At 52.4% G+C, this 17,999-nt stretch overlaps 4 protein-coding genes across 4 annotated transcripts; 1 reads left to right on the top strand and 3 right to left on the bottom strand.

The window, feature by feature from the left end:
- Nucleotides 1–49: 49 nt before the first annotated feature.
- Nucleotides 50–4,268, bottom strand: MAA_09073 (RING-13 protein; the record flags this gene model as incomplete). Its single annotated transcript, XM_007827071.2, has 5 exons — nt 50–1,615; nt 1,672–2,154; nt 2,212–3,163; nt 3,218–3,497; nt 4,079–4,268. The coding sequence occupies 5 exons, from the start codon at nt 4,266–4,268 to the stop codon at nt 50–52; spliced, it is 3,471 nt and encodes a 1,156-aa protein (XP_007825262.2).
- Nucleotides 4,269–7,685: 3,417 nt separating this feature from the next.
- MAA_09072 (cell wall galactomannoprotein Mp2/allergen F17-like protein) lies at nt 7,686–9,560 on the top strand (the record flags this gene model as incomplete). Its single annotated transcript, XM_007827070.1, has 1 exon — nt 7,686–9,560. The coding sequence occupies one exon, from the start codon at nt 7,686–7,688 to the stop codon at nt 9,558–9,560; it is 1,875 nt and encodes a 624-aa protein (XP_007825261.1).
- A 993-nt stretch (nt 9,561–10,553) lies between these two features.
- Nucleotides 10,554–13,048, bottom strand: MAA_09071 (type I phosphodiesterase/nucleotide pyrophosphatase; the record flags this gene model as incomplete). Its single annotated transcript, XM_007827069.2, has 2 exons — nt 10,554–11,107; nt 11,206–13,048. The coding sequence occupies 2 exons, from the start codon at nt 13,046–13,048 to the stop codon at nt 10,554–10,556; spliced, it is 2,397 nt and encodes a 798-aa protein (XP_007825260.2).
- Nucleotides 13,049–14,741: 1,693 nt separating this feature from the next.
- Nucleotides 14,742–16,612, bottom strand: MAA_09070 (glycoside hydrolase family 76 protein; the record flags this gene model as incomplete). The annotated part of the gene is made up of 3 exons (XM_007827068.2): nt 14,742–16,303; nt 16,369–16,473; nt 16,564–16,612. The coding sequence occupies 3 exons, from the start codon at nt 16,610–16,612 to the stop codon at nt 14,742–14,744; spliced, it is 1,716 nt and encodes a 571-aa protein (XP_007825259.2).
- Nucleotides 16,613–17,999: the final 1,387 nt, after the last annotated feature.

Below are 17,999 nucleotides of genomic sequence, written 5' to 3'. Positions count from 1 at the left end.
CCAAAGGCCACAAAGCCAGTCCATGCAAAAACAAGGCATGCCGTGCTCCTCAGCGCGCATTAAACAGGAATTTAAGCTCACTAACGCCCAGCCGACCAATCTTCATGCTCTCCGTCTCGTCGAGCGCCGCCTCCACAATCTCCTTCTTCTTGTTCTGGAGCGCCACGATGCGGTCTTCTACCGTCTCCTGCGTCAGAATCCGATACACCTCTACTTCCTTCTGCTGTCCTATGCGGTAGGTCCGGTCAATGGCCTGCATTTCAATGTACGGGTTCCAAAAGGGATCCATGATGATGACGCGACTCGCGGCCGTGAGGTTCAGGCCTGCGTTGCCAGCGCGGAGGGACACGAGCATGACGTTGCACTCGGACCGGTCTCTAAAGTCCTTGGCTGCGTTGCTGCGTTCGTCCCCGGTCATGCTGCCGTCGTACCGAACGGGCTTGTCTGGGAATTGTTCGTGCCACATGGCTACTTCTAGGAGATCTAGAAGCAGCGTCCACTGAGAAAAGATGATGGTCTTTTCGCCGGTTTCTCGGATTTCCCTGAGCAGCTTCATGCATTCTGTGACTTTGGCTGCTGGCATCCACGTCTTGCGTAGGTATGCCATATATCGTTTATATGCTTGGTGGTTCTTGGCTGCCTCTAGACGAAGGCTCTTGAGCATGGATGGCTTCACGTCTGCCTTCTTCTCTTTGTCTTTGCCCTTCCCTTTGTCTTTTTTCTTAGTCTTCTTGGTCCGTTTACGCGCCTTCGTGTCACGGGCGGAGACCTCCTTTGTCAGGTGTTTGATATCGGCAAGCTCGTCGTCGTCGTCGTCGTCGTCATAGACAATAAATCCTTTTAGGTTCCCTTTGCTGTCAAGTTCATCTGACGAATCCCCCTCTTCCGAGCCGTCTTCTTCGTCGTCGCTAGAGTCATCGTACCCTGGTTCGGTTTTCGTCGACGATTCCAGAGCGTCCGGCATATGGACTTTCTTGAATAAATCATAGGTGAAGCATTTTCTTGGCTCGAACACACCTCGACAGACAGGGCACTTAGCCTTGTCACTCTCGTTGCCTTCGTGGAGGTTCTGCGAGACGGCATTGTCTACGATGCGAGATAGACAATCGTTGCAACTGTCATGGCCGCAGGGTATGAAAAATGATGGCGATTGTACTGCATCATAACATATCGGGCATTCAAACGCTTCGACACCCTTGATTCTCTCTACAATAGATGCATCCAGCTTCTTGACAAGTTCCTCCACATCAGCACTGCTGACGGGATTGACTGCATCGTCGACGTCCAAATTGAGGTGAGGATGACAGCATGCTTGCCGAAGTCGAAGAAGCAACACGAGGATGTTGGAATAATTCTTTCCAACACTCCCCTCTCGAAGGTACTTGCTGAAAACCACTTGGGCCTTCTCCTCAAGTTGTTTGTAAAAGTCTCGCTCGTCCGCGGATAGCTCCGCATATACAGCATGCTCCCTCTTCGTAGGAAGTTGCAAGATTGGCTTGCCGTCTAGCTTGGAGTCCTTCTTTCGGCGAAGCATTATTGCTTTGAGCAGTGCTCGAAGCTTGTTCATGGCAATGCTCTTAGGGTCGCCTCTCTGGCCGAATAATGTTCCAAATGTCTGCCCGGATGTTAGCTCAGATAGTCCCAAACCCACACGGCAATCTGATTGCTTACCTGGCGGAAGCTCTCCCAAGTATTATACGGCTTTATACGCAGGAATTTCAAGAGGGAATAAAGCTCGAGAATGCCATTCATCATCGGGGTGCCAGTCAAACACCACCTATAAGTCGCCCTTAAGCTATGACAAGCTTTTGCTGTTTGGGTATTCCTGTTTTTGATGCATTGCGCTTCGTCCAGGATGACGCGATGGAAGACTGCTTTCTCCGGGTGTAGCAGCGGAAACTTGGCCATACAAGATTTATCATTAAAGTTAATATTCCTGTCTTTGTTTTCTTCAATGAATTTCTCGCGGCGCTTCAGTTCCTGTGCCAAAGTGCCATAGGTGGTGAGCACAACGTCGTACTTGAGGAGCTCATCAGTGGTCGCTTTTTTGCCGTGATACACAAACACCGAAAATCGATGCGCAAGCTTGGTCTTCTTTTGCAATTCCTCTTCCCATTGTCGAATCAACGAAAGAGGGCCAATAATTAAGTTTGTCTACACTGTATGTAAGTGAGGTGTCTTGAGATAATGGTGAGATTATACGTAACTCACCTTTGGACGAGAACTGGACTTGTTGGAAAGCATGAGCGATAGCGTGGAAATTGTCTTGCCTAGTCCCATGTCGTCGGCCAAGATACCACCCTTATTGGTGCCTTCTTCCATTTGTTTCATCCAGGTAAGAGCGACTTCTTGGTGGCGGTAGAGGGCAAACTTAAGCCCAGGCGGACCAACCCCGCGATTATGCTCTGGGATATCTATGTCGGGACGAATATTCGCCAATAAGTCATCCAACTCCTTTCCCGTCACAGGCGAGTCATTAGCATCGCCTAGGAGTACATTTGTCAGACGACTAGGCAGTGGATTACCAAATGTATCAAGCCCGTTTGCGAAATCAAACGTGCTGGTTTGTTCGATGATGTTTGCAATGCTAGAGCCATTCTTTCCCGGGAGCCATGAAACCGCATTGAATGGAATAACTCTCGATGATGAGAGAGGCTGGAAGGCATTCCTAATAGCCGGATTCGAAAGCTGGTGTCTCATGGTAGAATATGGGGAATTTAACTGAGCATTGAACCCTGAGGAGCTCTGGCGATTTCCACTAGGTGAGTTTATGCCCGCAACTTGGAATCCATTACTAGGTAACGAGGCCGGGGTTGGAACAGGAGATCTATCCCATGGGCTTGGATTGTCCCAGCTCAGATCATACGGCCCTGGCGTTGAGGCTCCCTTTATAGTTGCGGGTGGCATTGGTGTTTGAGTACTAGATGCCGGCAAAGACTGCCAGTTCCATCCTGTTGGTCCTCTTGTGTTGGCTCGCTCCGTGGCCATGATCCTCGAAAAAGCGTCCATCTCGTCGGAAGCCATGTCCGAGGACGTCGACGGTACCACGGGGGGTTGACTAGCAAGTTGCATCGCCATTTTCCTATCTCGGTTCTCCCATTCTTGCCGCTGCTGCTGTCGGATTTGTTCGGCGACCATGGTGGAATCGAAGTCGACATCGTCACTGTTGTTGTTAGCATGTGAGCAAGTAATTACATAGCTGCAAGCGCAGGCATACCCAGTGAGATCAATGATATCAATAGGTTCGGTGTCGTTATACTCCATGGCTTGCCTAGAAGGGGTGGAGGAACGTTTGCCTCCGGGAATAGGAGTCGTGCGTCTAGACTTATTCTGCCCATCGACTGTCAAGCCATCGGCCGCTCGAAGATCCCTTTTTCTACTTGGTAAAGATGTTGAAGATGGGCTATCCCAGATGTCGTGATAACTGGAGGAAGAGTCCATCTTGATCGAGCGCCCGCCTGTCGCGACTGGGGTCATGGGTTGAGGGCACGAAAGTTCTGTATGCTCATCGGTTAGGGATGCGGAAAGATGCTTGTATAAAAGATGCAGGAGATGCTGCTACTATCTCATCTCGTAGCAACGTTTGCCTCTCCTCCGTGTGACGAACAGTGTGCGTTGTGCAAGGACACATTCACTGCCGCCGTTCTCGGACACTTGCCTGATCATGCAGCTGGCACGATACAGTTCATACCAGCTGGCAAGATTAGGTATCGAAATGCAGTGGGGTGTAGGAGATGCAAATTTGAGTCTTGTGATCATGAAATGGGGTACAAACAGTTCGTCTGGTGGCCCGGTGAAACATGACAGGCATTTCACACCGGTCGACTGTGTAGAACGTGAATAACTTCACGAACTTTGGTTGTAGAGACGGCTTTGCTAGAGCATAGAAACATAGACAAAACAAACAACGCACTCACTGTTTGATGAGTCGGATGGAGATCGCGCTTGTGATGCAGAGCGAACAACATCTAAAAGAAAGGGTGTTAGGCCGTAATGAGAGTGATGTCATAAGGTTTCAAGTTCTGCTGCTGGCATCAAGCAACGCACATCATACAAATCATGAACGGACAAGACTCACCAGTTTTGTCGTCGGTGTGTGCCTGTGCCTCTCGCCGCAGCTTCTTGATGCGGCTCTTCAGGCGTTCAATATTCCGAAGGACTATGTTCCGCTCCTCCTCGATACCGTCCCATGTCTGGCCTTCCAGAGAGCTGAGTAAGACCTGTTGCACGGTCAACTCCTCTATTGCATCCTCGACTCGACGGTTCATGGTTGATGGATTTGCCATATCCACCCCTCAGAGTCCTGCAAACAAGGCAACCAAGACGCAGGCATCCGTGCACTTCAGACAATGAGGCGAGCTGTGGAACCTAGCACCGCCCCGACACGTCACGGAAACAGCTGGATTTGTAGACGGCTCGCTGTACCAGAGAAACGAACGCACTGCGGAGCGCACGATTTGTTGAAGCAGCTGGCTGGCCAAACACCTCAAATGCGTTGCTCTCACAAGTGATGACAACGAAACAAGTTTAATTGACCCGAGTCCTTATCGATTGGTGGCGCGCGGGATTAGCCTCGTGTGACGCGTCTAGAACGCGACTCCCATTGGCAGCATGTCCAAGAAATATGGGTCCCGTGCCTTGCAGGCTACGACTACAGCCAGCGTCTTCACTCGCTTGTGAACTTGCAAAGTGACAATAATATTTGTATTTGTACACCTTTTATTAACTAATGGAAGCCTTTGTGTTCTATTGTTCTAGTGCCTTCCAAGCATACCCCATGTGCTGCTGCTTTAAGCACCATGCAATCTGAATTTGAACTGACCTCTGGATGACGAGAAACTACCGATCCAAAGGACGAAATAGTCATCGTAACGTGAGATATTTGCCCAATACTTTCTAGTATTCTCTTCGTTCCCACCACGAAAACTCATGACACTAATAAAATCTAAGCATCAAGACAAAACAACGCCCCACTCTGCTTAGTCAATATTAACATCTGTCCCCAGAAAACAAACTTGGTAGCTAACTCTTATCGTGATTTAGTCCGACGTTGAAGTTTCGTTTACCCCTCGTCACATCATTTTCCGTAGAGCTGGGTTTGCACAAGGCTAGGTTTAAACAGCTCTTAAAATGTCCACAAGTCATTGGAAGAAAATTGGGACCCTCGTCAGCATTGTAGCAAGGTTTTATCTAGAGCGAACATGTCGGTTATTTCTTTCACCTCATCGCTCAAAGACTAGATGTTATAGCGAGATACGAATGTTTCCTTTGTCTTTGCCGTCAATGTTCAACCCTGCGTCATCCATCATCCGGTATTAGGTGTCTTGCTGTCAGGACGTCTCGCGATACACCAGTCGACAATAAGCCCGCGAGAATGTACATAGGCTCTGCGAGAATCTCCACCAGCATGCATGTGCCCTCTTATTAGCAAGAAGTCAGCTTTGCAAGCTCCAACCTGTAGCATAATATATTTGCCTCTTAACAAGCATCATGAATCATTATTGTATAATAGAGCGCAATAGCCAGGTACCTGGTCTACTCAATATTTTTGCATCTCACTGTAGTTTGACAGTTCAGCTTGTCGGATAATCGAGCCGGCCCCACATTTTTTAGGTGTTGGGTGGCTCACGATTATTACGTCCATCGACGAGTCGAGCCCGCGAGCCGAAAGGGCCAGGCGACCCTAAACTCAAGTTAGCTTATCCGAGCCGCACTCTCGCCAAAAAGTCATTAATGGAGCGCTATCCAATACGAGGCACTAAAACATGACAGCTAGAGACGTCCAGGAAATGATGTGCACGCCGGCAAGCCGTCCGGCGCCTGGGTCCTTGACAATCCGGATCGCGGGGCATTTTGCTCAATCCTTGCTGTTGAGTACGGAGTCACCCCGTACCAGGTTAGTCAAGTCATGCCGATGACACGGTGCCATGGACGGTGCCGGGGTTAGGGAGGCTCCTTGCCACTTGCCTCGGAATAGCGAAATTACGTACATACATGGCAAACTGGTGCAGTGGGCGGGTGGACAGTTGCATGCAGCCACAATGCAAGTACGGCCACTTTTGAACGTGCCATGATATGTCTGACGGGTGGAAGAGCGAAGGCGGGAGAGACGGCGGGACAGAGAGGCATGGACAGGGCCCAGGGGCGCCGCCGCACCACGCATTGGGAACCCGGGCGGACAAGAGCAGAAATTAGGCAAAACCAAATATCGAGTCTGGTAGACATGAGGGGGGAGAAGTTGAACAGACCATGACTAGAGCATACAATCGAAACTGGGCAGCCGAGAGTGATGGCATCTTGGAAAAGACGTCAGTGCAAGCGAGGTCTCGCTGCTAGCGCGCCCCTCTTGGTCTCTGTAGTCAGGGGCAAGGACGTGGAACCGCTCCGGAGTTCAGACGACAGGTGACTCGACCGACTTCTTGGCTTCCCCCGCGATCTTCCCACCTCCAGAGAGTCTAGGCCCACTGGCAAGTCTCCGCGCGGGGGAGTCGTGCGGGTAGTTGGGCCCGATCAAGCACTCATTTGAACAAAAATTTTTCCTTCGCTTGAGCTCTTGACGAACGATTTACGGGGTATTTCTCACATCCGCTTGACGGCTGTGACTTGCGAGCCCAGGGACGCGTCTGGCCTTTTGCGGGTGGCAAGGATCGCCCTGCCGCTTGATGCAGGAACAAGGAATCGATATGGCGTCGTCGGCACCTACGGAAAACAGCCAAGCGATATCGATGCGCTAAAAGAACTTCGATAGTTCCTGACTTAAGGCTGGCACCATCAGTCACAGTCAGGGGCCAAATGTGGCAAAGGCCGCGGAAAACAGGCACCGTCACCTCGTCAGTACAATTGATGTAAGCCTCCGGAAGACACTCCGATCCTTCAATGTTGGTCTTTGGCCTGCATGCCCCTGACAATCCCCCCTGCAGGAACGAATAATCATCCATGTCTGGTGGCTGGTGGCTGCAGACCGATGACCACTTTGGCGACTCCACCGGGGAAACCGTAACGGTGCATCAAGCATCACGATTTCCACCATTCGACAAACGTCACCTTCCAGAGATGCGGGCATGTATACTGAAGAAGACGACGCTGCCGACGTTGGGGCGGGCTGCCCGAGCAATCCGACCGTCAGCTCAAGGTAATGGCCTGTCTAAATTGAACTCGAGCTCGCTACGACGAGCATCATAGACCCGGGGCATCACGATTTCGGCTTTTCACCCGATGAGAGAATTCGTGGCATTCGACTACCCAGGAATGGGTATCCGTATCCAAGTTGTATGTACGCCCAGCCCTCAAGACACCACGATGCAGCCCACTTCAAGAGGCTTGCTCTTGATTGCGATTGGACCCCCTGTCGATGGCTTCTTTTCTACTGTTGGCGAGGGACAGTCTTCCTTTATTTGACAGCCCGCCATTGGGTTCTCAAGATGCAGTTGCCCCTGTGAGCGCCATGTGAGTGGTCCTCGACTCCTCCATCACTGGATGCTCCCCCGTTAATCAGTTGTAGTCACATAATATAAAGCACCCGTGGTGGACGCCGGCTGTCTGAACTGGTTCCAGTGACTGCTTTTACTCTTTTCTGAGCCAGAAGAACTTGTCCGGCTGTTCAAGCTGCTGAAGTGATCCCAACTTCTAGTCACTCGTTATTTGCTGATCTGTAAGGGGCATTTTGCTCTAATCTTCAAGCCGACATGAAGTTCGTTGCTGTTGCCTGTCTGGCTACCAGCGTTGCGGCCGGTGTCGTCGACCCTGCTGCTGCTGTGGTTGAACGCGATATCAATGCCATCACTGATGTCATGACCAAAGTTGGCCAAGGGCTTGAAAAGCTCGATGCTCAGGTCAAGGGATTTACCACCGATGCTAAACCAGTTCAGGATGCTGCAACCGCAGTCATTCAGACACTGCAGGAAGGGAAGCTTACTGTCGATGCTCAGGCCGATCTGACATTGGGTGACGCTCTCGGCCTTCAGGACCCCGTCAAGGCTATGAAAGCCAAGGGTGAGACTCTGCTCGCTGATCTCAAGGCCAAGAAGAACGTAATTCAGAATGGCAACTATTGTGCTCTCGTCCGCGAGCAGGTCATAAATATCAACATCGGCTCCAACGCCCTCATTGCCGCCGTGGTCTCTAAGGTTCCTACCATTGCCCAGCTCATTGCCAAGAACCTCGCTGCCCCTCTCATTAAGGTGTTGCAGGAAGCACAGGACGAGTTCAATGAGAAGAACTGTATTGATAAGGGAACACCACCTCAAACAACCACCAAGGCCCAAACCACCGAAACTACGACCAAAGAGCCGCACACAACGACATCTCAAGAGCCTTGCACCGAGACCGAGACTACCACCAACGCTCATCATACTACGACCGAGCCTCAACACAGTACCACCTCTGAAGAGCCTTGCACCGAGACTGGGACCACTGAGAAGCCTCACACCACGAGCAAGCACCATCACACTACCACTTCCGAGGAGCCCTGCACTGAGACTGAGACGTCAACTCAGGGCCACCACACTACGACCGCTACTAGAGGCGCCACCACTAGCTCTGGTGCTGGCATTACTTCTACTCCCTCCACCAAGACTGAAAACACGACGGCTCCCGGAAGCACTTCCACGGGCTCTGGTTCAGCTACTGTTTCCGCTCCTTCTACCAGGACGGCAACTACGACAGCGCATGGAGGCACTACAACGTCACTCGCCATGACCACCAGCACCGTTTACACTACCAGGACTTACACCATTTCCAAATGCCCTCCCGCCGTGACCAACTGCCCCGTTGGTCACACTACTACGGAAGTCATCCCCGTGTACACCACAGTATGCCCTGTTACGGAGACTGCTCAACCCCCTAAGCCTACAACTACTGGGGCTCCTATTATGACCACTAGCACCGTGTATACCACCAAGACCTACACGATTTCTGAATGCCCTCCCACCGTGACCAACTGCCCTGTCGGTCACACTACCACCGAGGTCATCCCCGTGTATACCACTGTTTGCCCCGTTGAGGAAACACAAACACAGACTCTTGTGCCTACCAAGCCTACTGGCGGCCAGAACCCTCCTCCTCCTCCACCTCCACAGGAAACTACATTCGTGACCATTCCTGGGAAGCCCCAGCCCACAGGAAGCAACGGTGGAAACCCGCAACCTACAAGCGGTAATGGCGAGAACCCTCCGCCAACCGGCGGTAATGGAGGCAAACCTCAACCCACTGGTGGAAATGGTGAGAATCCTCAGCCTACGGGAGGCAACAGTCAAAACCCTAAGCCTACTGGCGGTAACGAGAACCCTAAGCCAACCGGTGGTAACGGGGGTCATCCCCTGCCTACTGGCGGTAATGGAGGCAACCCCCAGCCAACTGGTGGCAATGGAAGCAACCCTCAGCCAACTGGTGGTAACGGGGGTAATCCCCAGCCTACGGGCGGTAATGGAGGCAACCCTCAGCCTTCCGGAGGCAGCGGCGGAAACCCTCAACCTAGTAACACCCCCGTCACTGCGGGTGCCGCTTTTGTTGGTCCTGCCACTGCCTTTGCCCTTGCAGTTGCTGCACTGGTTGTTGTGTAAGCCGAATGAAGTGTGGATGTAGACAACGGGAAGCATATTCTATCATGAGAGAGTCTGGGCCAGACGCAGTGTATGTATAACAGATGTATGCAGTTAGTACTACCGTCCGTATATATGTCCTAATTCTCCTTCACAACAAGAGCAACGCTTGGAGACCCGGCCAAGATGTCGATTTCGTCTCCCGATGACTCATGATGCCAGTAATGCTTAATGGGATCAGGATCTGAAGAAAGGATTGTGCGCTGTAGTTGCCATTGTTGGCGGGGACTCTATTCAATGTTGAGCGCGGTTTCCTGCTTAAAGTCCTGTGGTATTTGCTACCCTTGCCTCGTATCAAAACTGCCTTGGTAGTTGTGTAGTTGTGTCGTTGACTAATGCCAATCGCCAGTGGACAGTGACGGCGTTTGATATGTAACTTCTGTGTGCCAGAAGCAAGTTGAGCTCACCAGCGGGTTTTGAACTAGTTTGCCAAACGCGCATGCCTACATATGTAGTGTTGTAAGGAAAATACACGTCTACCAAATTAAGACCTCGCATTGTGTGAGGCCTCCACTTTTGGCAGAGTCGTTAAAACACCTAGCCTCACAAGGACTCTGCAATCTTTGAGAAATCACATATTCAACCATCATTAATGGAAATGCACAGCAGGGCTACTGCTTCATCGTGTTTGGTGTTTTATGTTTTGTGCTCCTGCAGCGTACCGAGCCACAGCTGCAGGAGCCGGGCCAAAACTCTGACATCGTGTAAAGGCTACTTTTGCGACGAGCAGGTCCCTTCGGGGCGTGTGGGCGGGCACGGAGCAGATTCCGCAGCTGGCTGTGAAATTCACCTCGATCTTCTCAGAGAAATTGAGAGCCGGGACCCCCGCAATTTTCACATTTCAGTCAAAGGGTGGAGGTTCTCTACAGACGGAACCTGCACGAGATGCGCATCGTTGCTGCAGTAGTGGCATTGTCAAGGAACAAAAGTGAGCATTAGTATGTACATATCCAGCTACCCGGAGCCGGAGCCAGTGATGGAATCCCATATCCCGCCGACCGTGTCTGTAATCCAACCCCACCAACCCTTGACTTTATCCCCAAGCGACCCATCCTCATCAGCCGCCTGTTCGTCGTCCCTGTTTCCACTGCCCTCTGTGGGTTGCGCCGCGGGTTGTGTCCCCGTACTAGATATCTTAGGAGGCCTCGTGGGCCGTTTTGGCTCATCGTCAGCGATTGCCAGTGAAGAAGAGGCTTTAGGCTTCGTCGGCCGCGTGGGCTGATGGGCATCAGCCGCCGGCGAGGACGGCTCGGAAGCGGATGCGCTCGGCGGCGGCGGCGGATCAACGCCAATCGCCGGCGAAGAGGGCCGGGGTTTGGTCGGCCGCGTGGGGACAAGCTCGGTAGGGTGAGCCGACGACTCTTGCGGCGGTGGATCCTCGGGCGTTTCTTGTGGTTTCGTGTCATCGTGGGTGCCGACTGGTTTCAGCGGCAGTCTCAGTGTTCCATTGTTGGGCTGCGGCTCCATGCCCAGCGAGTCGCATACAATGTTGTACACTTCGAGGTTTTCTGTGGGGATAGTCGTGTTAGCGAAGCTGCTTCCCGTGACAGGGGCAACTAAAAAAAAGAAAGAAGGGATGAAAGAAAATGGAGGGGGTTCAACTTACGGAACGGCTCGACCCTGCTATTCCCCTGGTGCGGGAACGCTGGTCCTCGAGCGACAAAAATAGCTCTCATCAGAGGGTGTTGGTGGTCATAGCCGTGCAGGCCACGAGGATGGTAGACGAGTCCCTTCTCCTTGGCCTCATTCACCACAAATTCATCCTTGGTGACAATCGCCCATCCTACCTTGGGCACTATCCACAACGGCGCAATGCGGTGGTTCTTGGAGAAGTGATAGCGCTGGGGCATGTCGACATCGCGGAGGTAGACGTCAAAGTTGGGGTTGGACTTGGCCTTGTCCTTGAGCCCATTGTATAGTTGCTGGGTATCCTTGTCGTCCTTGGGTCGCAGGCCATACAGTGGCCAGCCATCTATATGCTCAATCTTGGACGTGTCAACCAGGTCCTCGAGTTGAAGTACACGGGAAGTATCCGTGGTTGCCATGCCGTGGTCAGACACAACAATGACATTGACGATATTCGTAAGGTTGCGGGCGTCGAGGCCCTTGGAGAGGTTATCAATCATGGTATCCACGCTTTGAATCGTCGACATGATTTCCGTGCTGTTCGGGCCATACTTGTGACCATCGGTGTCGACGTTGGGTACATACGCCGCAATCAGCTGCGGCCGTGTATCCTTGACATCGACAGCCGGGTTCTCCTTTCCCGGCATGTCGAGGAAGCCCAGAATCCTGGAGACTTTGCTGTCCAGCGGCTCGTTGCCATTGTATTTATCGACGATGCTCGCAAAGGTGTCTTGGATCGGAGCCTCGCTGCCCGGCCACATGTGCACCGCCGCGCGAATTCCCTGCTTCTCGGCCGTCACCCAGAAGGGCTCTCCGTTCCACCACTTGGGATCCAGGCTCCTCGCCGGGTCTGTGTGGTGAAACTCGGCATTCAAGTCTGGGTCCCAAAATTTGTTGGCGACGATGCCGTGCGACTCGGGATACAAGCCCGTGGCCAGGGTGAAATGGTTGGGGAACGTAAGAGACGGGAAAGACGGCATCATGTACTGCGGCGAGATGCCCTCCTTCACAAGGGCATTGAGCCTGGGCGTAAACCCTCTCTGCAGGAAATCAGCTCGGAAGCCATCCAAGCTCAGAATGATGGTGGTTGGGGCGAAGAGGGCCGTTCCATTGCTGACCAGGTGCTGCTTGGGCAGGGCACTCCTACGATTTCTCGACAACTTCCACGCAACCAGGACGAGAATGGCAAATCCAATGGCAATAAGTGAATGCCAAAATACCCATCGGCGCCAACTACGGCCGCGGCTGTCCCTAGCTTGTGCCACCAGATTTAGTCGTCGTCGATCCGCTTCGCCGCTATCTTCTCGTTCGGTGCTGTCGCCCGTGGAGCTGCCGTCTTTCATGCCACCTTCTTCCATCTCGTACATTAATTCGCCGTCTTCGCCATGACGAGCATCCTGGATCAGTCTATTCCGCTTCTGTTTTCTCCTAGAGCGCCTGGCCTTTCGCTTCTCAGAAACCAAGTTCTCCATGGAGGCGTTCGGCGACGACAGCTGCGATGAGCTTCCTCGACGGGCAAAGATGTTCAACGCACTGGGAACCGAGAGCCCGGAGCCCCGTCGCTGACGCTCTTGTTCCCGTCTGGACGTGGTGACCAAACGGTCGAGTTCCTCCTCTTCCATGAGAACAATCCTATCCGCAGCGCGCAGCTCGCGGCTATTTCGCGCCCGTAGCTGCAGCTGGTCGTCATCGCTGTCTGTGTCTTGGTCGCTGCGGGAATGCAGGGACGCTGCGTCGTCGTCGTATGCGATGGGGGAGAGGAGCGATGCGCCGTCACCGCGCTCACCCTTGGGCTGGCTTGTGTCGAGTCTTTTGGGGGCCATTTTCGTCGACTCCAAAGAGCTGGCTACCTGCCGTGCCGGGGGGTCATTGATGGAACGTCGATGGCCCAGAGCAGGCTGGATGTTGATGGACAAGGCGATGTTGGAAAGGATCTCGGGCGCCTAGGTCAGGAAACGTAGATGATTAAATAAATCTGGAGGGTCCCGCAGGGAGCATGGAATTCTGGGGCAGACTAGCCTACCCGGTATGCGAGGCGCAGTTCAACCTCTTGAGTTTTCCCGCTACACAACCATGGACTACAGACCAAGTCGGTGCAAAGTCAGACTCGAGCTTTTGTGAAGCAAAAACAAGTCTTCTCCTGCCATGTGTGATATCTGGCCAAAATGACATCTCATCCCGTCGTTGGCATCGGTGCGGGCCACGAAATATGACAACTGGCCTCACACGCGAGTCATTACGAAACCAACGCCGAAACGATGAGCCAAGCAATAGCATGACAGCCGATATTTCATGACAATTCGCCCATGTCCTCAACGCACCCCCCCCGCCTCCTCCATCGCCAGCAGGCTCGAAATCCACACCCTCTTACACCGATCAACATCACCGGCCTCGGCCTCGCTCCACGAGTGCCAGAGTCCCAGCTTCCCATCGCACTCTAGACCCCTAACCTGTACGCCTGCAGGAAGAAGAAGCAAAACAAGACTGTCCGCCTCGCCGACTCTTGCAGTGAGGACTGACCTTGCATGGACTCGGGCATCCCGTCCTCCTATAAGAGCGGGTGTCACCACGGTTGAGACAGAGGCTCATTGAGGAAATGCCGGTGCGTCCCGGCGAAGTGGGTCGGCAGAACTCCGCCCGGCGGGATTCGAGATGCGGAGCTGTTCAGCAGAGTTCCCGATTTGGTAATTGGCGGACGTCGTGAAGGGGAACTAGACACCCATCGCCGGAATGGAGAGCTGTGAATACGCTGCCACACAGTACCGACTCTTACAAATCGTGAGCAACCACGTCCGGCCCCTGGTGCTCATGTACACTGGGCTCGTGGACCAGGGAGTCAGGGACGTTGGCGGACGGCCATGCAGCGGGACGCCATTGTACATACCGGTGGTCGATGCGAACACGATTGGGAGATTTGGCGCAGCCGCGTTTATGGGCCCCGAGAGATTCGACAAGCAGGAGATTGAGCTGGCGGACGAGTTTTCAACGGTGGATAAAGTGTTGGGAAAGTTGGGCAGAGCGACGGGGAGAGACTTGCAAACGGTGTATATGACTGATGAGGAGATCGGTGATGGCTCTAATCTGTTTGTGGCTGGGATGTTGATGATGAGAGGCTTGGCAGAGTGTGTGGAATCTTGGATACGGAGAGGGTGAAGGCGTGGGGGATGCCCGTCAGCTCCATGGATAAGTTCATTGGTAGGGAGATGGAGCGTGTCTTGGAGACGTATAAGCAGGGCGATGGAGTTGAGTAGAATTGAGGTTACGGTTGAATACGAACGGGGCGAAAGGTCATTCTTTCCGCCCCCTTTTTCCACGAGCAGGAATATACGCCTTGGGTTGGAATTTATACACTCTCTAATCGTGTTTATACTGCGCACACGTCATGTGCATAAGTGTGTCGTGATTCTAGTTGTCGAACACTATGTTCAGTCCATGGCTTTGACGCCAGAATATCGTGCATCTCATGTAAAAATCGCGCTTCGTATGTCATCCCAAAACCAACGCCGGTCCCTGAAATCATGATTTTCCATCAGAAGCACCATGTATATCCCCTTTAAGTCCTAACCCTTGCCATGTAGGTGAAGGGAGTTCCGGAGTGTCAAGCCATATACCACTGGATACGTTTGAGCTCTGGCGCGGCCAACCGATTGGCATATTAGACAATCTTCGTTGGGTTCCCACGCTCTCACTACGAACACGGCCGATTCTGACAGCCGCAGCCTCTATAGCCTGGTTATTCTCGAGAACACTAGAGGTTGAGCTTCTTTTGCTAGTTGCATTGATTATGAAACCGCCTTTCTCGATTATTGGCCTACTTGGAGTAGCGCCGGCGACTGCGACAATCGCTGCCTTTGTAGAGTTTCGGACGCCTTTGAACTGCTCTAGGGGGGACTTGTCTGATGTTTCATCCACAAAAATCCATCCAATACCAATAATTAGGGCCGTGAGGAGGGCGATGGTTAAAATAGCAGCCCCTGCTTGATCGCCAGCTGTAATTGCCTTGTAGCCTGGAGACTTGGGCTCATTCCGTCCCATATCACCCCCGCCGAGGCCCGGGTTGCCTTTGCTGGTGCCACCATTGCCATGACTAACCGGAGCAGGACGATCTTGGATCAAACAAGCAAGTGTCACTTCCATTGCTGCCATCTGCTGGCCAACGCCAGTCGAGCCGTCATATTTGTCCTGGTTCCATTTGAGGCCGCACATGCGTTTGTTATTACCACCAACGCATTGCTTGGCTGCGGCGACGGCTGACGCCCGCAGATATGGCATGACAAAGTCGTAAGTATGAGGTGCCCATTTGGTGATGGCGGCAAACCAGCGACTGAGGTATGCCTTGAAAGATTGTTGGTCCAAGTTGCAGCGGTCTACGGGTTCGCAAGCGACTTCGGTCATGATATTTTTGTCTGGCCCGGTGAAGAAGACTCTACTCGCGCCGAGCAGATTGTCCAACCTGTCTTTCCAAACAGGATTTTCTGTATAGTTGTACATGGCGGCGGCACCGAGGATAAACCCACCGGCATTGTAAGAAAACTGATAGGGAACGTGATCAGTACAATTAGTACCAATGTGGGCTCCATCAATGACACGCCAGTACTTGTCAATAAACCCAACGTCTATCATCCAATCCCAAGACTTTTCGGCCCATTCCGCATATGAGTTGTTGCCAGTGTATAGAGCAAGTCTTGCGCCGAGTGCGAAGAAGCACGCTTGTGAAATGGAGTTTTTGTAGTCAAAGCCTTGGTTCCACTTGAAGATCTGCCATCGCAGACCTCCGTTGCAGTGTTCGGTATCCCATCGACTGGCTTGGGTGTTGAATACAGCCTGAGCCAGCGCCAACCACTGGGGCTTATCCGATGGCGGGTCTGGGAATTTGTATTCGGCAGCACTCATGACAGCCAACCCCCAAAATCCCTGGTCATCGTTTCCCTCTGTCAATGTCTGGTTTCGGGGCATATAATCATTGGTATCCCCGACTTGAAACAACAGTGCCTGTTCCACAAGCTTGTTGTACTGATCATCGCCGGAGTAATACCAGTAGTCTATAAGAGCGCCCATCATTGCACCGGCCTCCCACCCTGAGATGTGTCAGATAACAAGGATCACAAGGGGGAATTGCGCTGCAGGACGAATTTTGACGTACAGTAATAAGGCTGCGGAAGGAGACCGGGAGTTCCTCCAGGTTTGTCGCCATCGTAAAATGTCATGAGATCCGCTGTCATTTGCTTGGCCACGGATAGGATGGATGCTGCGGGGATTCGGGTCAGATGCGATTATACTTTCTCCAAGGCAGGGGTGGCGAGGATCTATAGTAGAAAAGAAACACGGGTATACGCACTGGTTGAATTGGTATCTAGCTCGTATGCCAAAGCAAGAGGACCTGCCATTATTAGTATTGTCGTAGCCAACATCTTGGCAAAGTTGACTCCAAGTAGACGGTTGACCATGATCCAGGTGGATGGGGTGCTGAGAACCACGTTGCTTGCAAACGGCGTTTTAACACCGGATAAGCTGGTGCCGGTCCATACACCTAACAACCGTCCACTTCAAGAGAATAGGGCATTGATTGAGACTGTTGTAGGATAAGTGTGTGTAAAACGGTGGAAAGAGGAGTGAGTGAAGAAGGGACTCTCAACAAAAGAATGAAGAAACGACGGCAAGAATACCCAGGACGCTGTGGAGACTTGAGATGGCTGGCGAGCTGTCTCCGAACTTCAAGCTTAATATGATCTAGTGCGGCTGGAACAGGATGTACTCGACGTGATGCGCCAGACTCGAGCAACGAGAAGAAAGCCAGTTGCCAACAGAGCAAATCGTGTGAGTGGGGAATAGTGCAGCAAAGTCGCAGATGAGCGTAATGGGCGTGATGGGCGTCAACGTTTGTTGGTCGTACAAGAGGAAGGTTCATAAGAGACGAGTTTGACCAATGGCCCGCAGCCGGCCAATGCCCTCGCTGCCTGGGGTGTGGCCGGGGAGCGGAAACAAAGGTGAGCGACAGAACTTGTTTGTTTGCTAGGGACGACTGGATGCTTCAGGTGACAATCAGTGTGAGCGGCATGTGTTCTAAACGCTCAATGCGGTGATGTAACTGTTTGATGTAGGTAAGTTTGGAACTTCAGGATGGATTAGGACCTTGATGTCAGCGTCGCCGGCTAGACGGGAGGCGCGGGGGGGGTGGGCGGCGGAATTGGGCAACGTCGGGTAGTATTGCGAAAAGCTTGGTAAAGGCCAAGATTCACATGCAGCCAGTGTCGAAGAAGAGAAAGGTTTCTAGGTTGGACAAGTCGGCATGTCCCTCAGAGAGAAGAGGTAGAAAGTGGTCGTCCTGATAAATGGGCCGTCATCCATTGCATTGGGTTTGTTTCCAATATCTAGGTTGGAAGGAAGGAGTGGCCGAGCGACTTCCCGCTCAAGTGAGTGTACATGCACATGGGGACGTGAGAGCGTGCATGCAATTGCGCACGTGTATAAGAATATGAATTGCAGTCTGGAGTTGGAGAATACACAGGACTCATTGGTGTGAATTCCCATTGCGAATGCCAGAGTCGGCATCTGGGGCACACGGCGGTTCAATATGCGTGTACTCCGTATGCAAGTCTATTACGTGTGTACGGACATGGATATACGAACTATGGCAGCTCCATCGAGGCTAAAATATGCATGGCCTTTGAAATATCAGCTGCCTTTCTTCTTTCGGACGAGATACGGGCAGATGGCCTGACGTCGTCCATACTAGTGACATAGGCACATGCCCAAGTCTCTCTACCTATGGCG

This window comes from Metarhizium robertsii, assembly GCF_000187425.2.
Source record: "Metarhizium robertsii ARSEF 23 chromosome Unknown MAA_Scf_7, whole genome shotgun sequence".
In the NCBI taxonomy this organism is placed as follows: Eukaryota; Fungi; Ascomycota; class Sordariomycetes; order Hypocreales; family Clavicipitaceae; genus Metarhizium; species Metarhizium robertsii.
Note: the sequence above shows the minus strand (reverse complement) of the source record. Positions and strands in the feature narration are given on the sequence as shown.